This window comes from Panthera leo, chromosome A3 (genome assembly GCF_018350215.1).
Source record: "Panthera leo isolate Ple1 chromosome A3, P.leo_Ple1_pat1.1, whole genome shotgun sequence".
Taxonomy (NCBI): Eukaryota; Metazoa; Chordata; class Mammalia; order Carnivora; family Felidae; genus Panthera; species Panthera leo.
The window spans coordinates 27,396,387-27,401,121 of record NC_056681.1 but is presented as its reverse complement, the minus strand read 5'-3'; the positions used below and the strand labels follow the sequence as shown (position 1 = coordinate 27,401,121).

At 43.2% G+C, this 4,735-nt stretch overlaps 1 protein-coding gene across 1 annotated transcript; it reads right to left on the bottom strand.

The window, feature by feature from the left end:
- Positions 1–488: 488 nt before the first annotated feature.
- DEFB129 (defensin beta 129) lies at positions 489–3,287 on the bottom strand. The gene is made up of 2 exons (XM_042930137.1): positions 3,230–3,287; positions 489–1,102 (listed from the first exon to the last, which is right to left on the bottom strand). The coding sequence occupies exons 1-2, from the start codon at positions 3,285–3,287 to the stop codon at positions 657–659; spliced, it is 504 nt and encodes a 167-aa protein (XP_042786071.1). The 3' UTR covers positions 489–656.
- Positions 3,288–4,735: the final 1,448 nt, after the last annotated feature.

The following is a 4,735-nucleotide window of genomic DNA, read 5'->3' as shown; positions in this document are numbered from 1 at the left end:
CCTCCCTTCCCCTGTTCCCCCAGATTTTTATCTTAAATGGCGCCATGAGCTCTGTGCTGACCGCTCAGAGCCTGGAGCCTGCTTCAGATTCTGTGTGCCCCTCTCTCTGACCCTCCCCCATTCATGCTCTTTCTCTGTCTCAAAAAAAAAAAAAAAAAAAAAATTAAAAAAAATTTTTAATGCCTCCATGAATTAGGTTATATTCTTCTGCGGGGAAGGTGGACTTAGTCTGCCCACATTCTGTCTTGCATATGGGCCTTTTCTAAAAAACCTATGAAAAAAGAAAAAAATGACGATATATTTTTTTTGTCCTGTTACCTCAAGAAAGGCGCATCAGATGAGAACCATAAATCCTTGTTACAGAGGCCTAATCTGGGCTATCCGTGAGCCAAGTTCGGTGCTCACTTTCTCCCGGGCGTGCAAACTAAAATTCCATTCCTCTCTAGCTCTGTTTCCTCTGTGAGGTTTCCATGAGAACGATAACATTATGTAAACTGTAGGTGATTGAACGGTATTTATTGAATGACTAATGACTGAGGAAACAGTCCTATGTTTCATTTTACAGCCAGCAAAGATGGAGAGGAACCTGGTGTTTTGAGGGAAAGACTCCTCTGCTCATCTGCTTCCTCCGGCTCCAGTCATGGTGTTGAGAGTGTCTATGGCGGGGGTGCTGGTGGTGAGGAGTCACTGGCCGAATCTCTGCTTTCTGTGGTGTCGTTCTTGGCAGAAATTGCAGTGTATGTGATCTTGCATGAGGTCGTAGGGTTGGTGATGGCTGAGTTTACAGTGGTGGCATTTGGGATGAGGAGGGGGTAGACGTTGGCAAAAGGGCTGATGCTTTTGGTTCTGGGGAGAAGAGATAAAATTTGGTATTTTGTTTGTATCAAAGCATCAGAATTCTTGGTAACTTGTAGGTGTTCTTGGGAGTTCCCTTCAAGTGTGTGGGACATTTCATTTTGCATGTAGTTTTTTATCATTTGAACCACTTTCTGTCCAATGCAACATTTCCTCTTCTTGCATTTCTGTATCTCCGTTTCACCCACGGCACAGTAGTCTTTGCATCTCCCAAAACCCATTAAACATCTTCTCAAGCCAAAGTACTCTGCACAAAGAAAAGAAGAAACCATTGAGCTAAGGTTAATAGCTAGATATGATATTAAGACTGCTGGAGGGAGAGGAATAGAGTAAGAGGTTGTTTATTAATGCTAAGTTTTTAAAAAAAATGTTTTATTTTATTATTTTTGGGAGAGAGAGACAGACTGTGAGCAAGGGAGGGACAGAGAGAGAGGGAGACACAGAATCCAAAGCAGGCTCCAGACTCCGAGCTGGCAGCACAGAACCCCAACGCAGGGCTTGGACTCATGCACCCTAAGATCATGACCTGAGCCGAAGTCGGCCACTTAACCGACTGAGCCACCCAGGTGCCCCTATTAATGCCAAGTTTTAAATGCAGTGTTAGGGATGTTGATGAAAGTCCCTGGCAGGCTAAGAAAATCTCTGTACACCCCTGAAATCCAAAAATCTAGGGCACATAGAGGAAGGGAAAAAAGGGAAACACAACTTTTTGCTTTAGCATACTATTTTATTTATTTATTTATTTATTTATTTATTTATAATTTATTTTTTAAAGTTTATGTATTTCAGAGAGAGAGCATGAGCAGGGGAGGGACAGAGAGGGAGGGAGAGAGAATCCCAAGCAGGCTCCTCGCTGTTAGCACAGAGTCCCCTGTGGGGCTTGAACCCACCAACCGTGAGATCATGACCTGAGCTGAAACCAAGAGTCAGACGTTTAACCGACTGAACCACCCAGGCACCGCCAGGATATGATGTTAGACCCCCCACTTAGCATCTTAGACACTTACAGGGCATCACTGTCTCTCCTCCTGATGCTAGGAATACCTACAAGAGCAAAATCTGTCATAAAGCTAATCCAAGAAAGAATTTCAAAAGACAGCAATAGGACTTTCAGGAGAGCTGACCTCTTGCCAAACCCAGTGGTCCATGACTTCACTCTCCTTGACTCTTGCTTGACCTGTGGTTCCTCGGGCGTAGTGTTCATCATTTTCAGCCTCTCTGGACATTCTGTCCCTCAGACAATGTCCCTTATTCATAATCATAGCCATAGTCTCATCTCTACCAAGGTAACTCCCACATGGTTATCTATAGCCCTACCTTCTCTGCTTTGTTTAGAATCTCATCTTCACCTGATTTTTTTTTTCGTCCCAATGTCTTCAACTTTTTTTCTGACTCAGGAAAGTTCTCCCTTGCTCTATAATCTTACCAATTCAACTGATTTTCCATAAATAGTAAGAGGCTTATGTAGCACCTAATGTTCGCATACATTTCAACACCCTTTCTCTCCAGAGACAAAACAGTAAACTTCGTATATTTCAAGCAGCTGCATGGGTTAACCTGCTATACTCATGGGGAATCTGAGGCTCAAAGTGGCTAAATGACTTTACCCAAGACAACACGGCCATACCTGCTTATGTTACTTCTCTTAAGGTCCCAAGGTAAAAACATTAGAAATATCTTAACTCTTTCACTTTCCCTTCCCTGACCCATTGCCAGTTGTTCTAAATATCTGGGTGATTCTTGTATTCTGAAACAAGTCTTAACACTTCTCTTTTCTTTCGAAAAAACAACTCAGTCCTCTGGTTTAGCATTTTGCCACAGTGCTTTCCTAGATGCCCTGATGAGTGATTTGGCAGTTTCCCAGAAGACAAAGCCTGAGAAAAGGGATGAAACTTTACAAATCTGAAAAAGTTGAGATGGAGAACGGAGACCTTTTTACTGGATCCTTAGAGGAGATGTTTTGAGCACAAGGGAAGAGACTTCGTATTACACCAGAGTATAAACTGATACGAACATTTGCTTCAAAAGATGGTTTAAATTAGAAATAGAGCACAAATGAGGTGACTTGGCTGAGTCCCAGATGATAGCTATGTAGAGGGCAGGAAGGCAGCCTTTATATGTTGGATAGTTTCTGAGCACACACAGAAAACACCCTGCTTTCCTGTAGCTCTGCGTATATCCCTATCAGCAGAGTCTAGGATTGGGGCCTATGGGGATGTATGGGGGACGGTGCATGACTGAGGCAATAGGCAAACTCTTCAGCCATCTGTTTGGGCATCTCATCTGTCAGCATTACTTGGGTTCCCATTGTCATGGACAGCCAAATCCCTGCTTCCTCACACCGACCCCTTTTAATCCCATGATTCCACATTACCTGTGTTCACCTGGTACTGTAGCATGAGGCTGGCAAAGATAGGAAAAAGGAGCTTCATGGCTGGGTGCTAGAGAGGAAGCCTTCGATCTGGGTTGGAGTTCTTGGGCTCCAGCCTTTATTGGCCTCTTCATGGCCTGAGGCTATGAGCTGTGAAGTGCAGCCACGGCTCACAGCAGTTGTATTTTCACTGATTCTGTCTGAGAACAGCTTTCCTGAACGCTTCTGTGCAACATACTTCTGCTCTTGATCCTGGGGGAAACATAAGACATAAGATATGAGTGCTGGCGTCTCCACCGGTTAGCATGGGCACTGGATTACCGTGATAATTTGGTGTATGTATGTTGAATGAGTTTGTTGGAGGCAGCTCTTGGCATAACTTAAAAAGAAATTATTTATTTTGAGAGAGAATGAGAACGAGCTAGCAGGGGAGGGGCAGAGACAGAGAGGGAGAGAATCCCAAGCAGGCTTCCTGCTGTCAGCACAGATCCTGATGTGGGGCTCAATCTCACCAACCATGAGGCCATGACCTGAGCCGAGATCAAGAGTCAGTTGCTTAGGGGCGCCTGGGTGGCGCAGTCGGTTAAGCGTCCGACTTCAGCCAGGTCACGATCTCGCGGTCTGTGAGTTCGAGCCCCGCGTCAGGCTCTGGGCTGATGGCTCGGAGCCTGGAGCCTGTTTCCGATTCTGTGTCTCCCTCTCTCTCTGCCCCTCCTCTCTCTCTGCCCCTCCCCCGTTCATGCTCTGTCTCTCTCTGTCCCAAAAATAAATAAAAAAAAAACGTTGAAAAAAAAATTAAAAAAAAAAAAAAAGAGTCAGTTGCTTAACCAACTGAGCCACCCAGGCGCCCCTTGGCATAACTCGAACTTTTTTATTGAGATATAATTGACATGTAACATATTTGTTTCAAGTGTTCAACGTAATGATTTGATATTTGTATATATTGTGAAATGATTATGACAGTAAGTCTAGTTAACATCCATCACCACACTTTGAAGATTTACTGTCTTGCAACTTTCAAATATACAATATAATATTATTAACTATAGTCACCATGTGGTACATTATGTCCCTGGGACTTACTAATTTTCTAACTGGACATTTGTATCATTTGATGATCTTTACCAATTTTGCCCCCTTTCACTCTCCCCACCCTAGGCAACCACCAATCTATTCTTTGTATCTATGAGTTCATTTATTTTTAGATGCTGCATATAAGTGAGATCATATGGTATTTGTCTTTCTCTGTCTTGACCTAATTCACTTAGCATAGTGCCCTCAAGGTCCATCCGTGTGGTTGCAAATGGCAGTATTTTCTTTCTTATGGCCCATTTTATATATACTACATTTTCTTTATCCATTCATTCATCAGTGGACACTAAAGGTTGCTTTGATGTTTTGCTATTGTAAATAATGGTATAATGAACAGGGGGGCGGTGTAGATGTAGGTCTTTGAGTTAATGTTGTTGTTTCTTTCTGAAAAATACCCAGAAATGGAATTGCTGGATC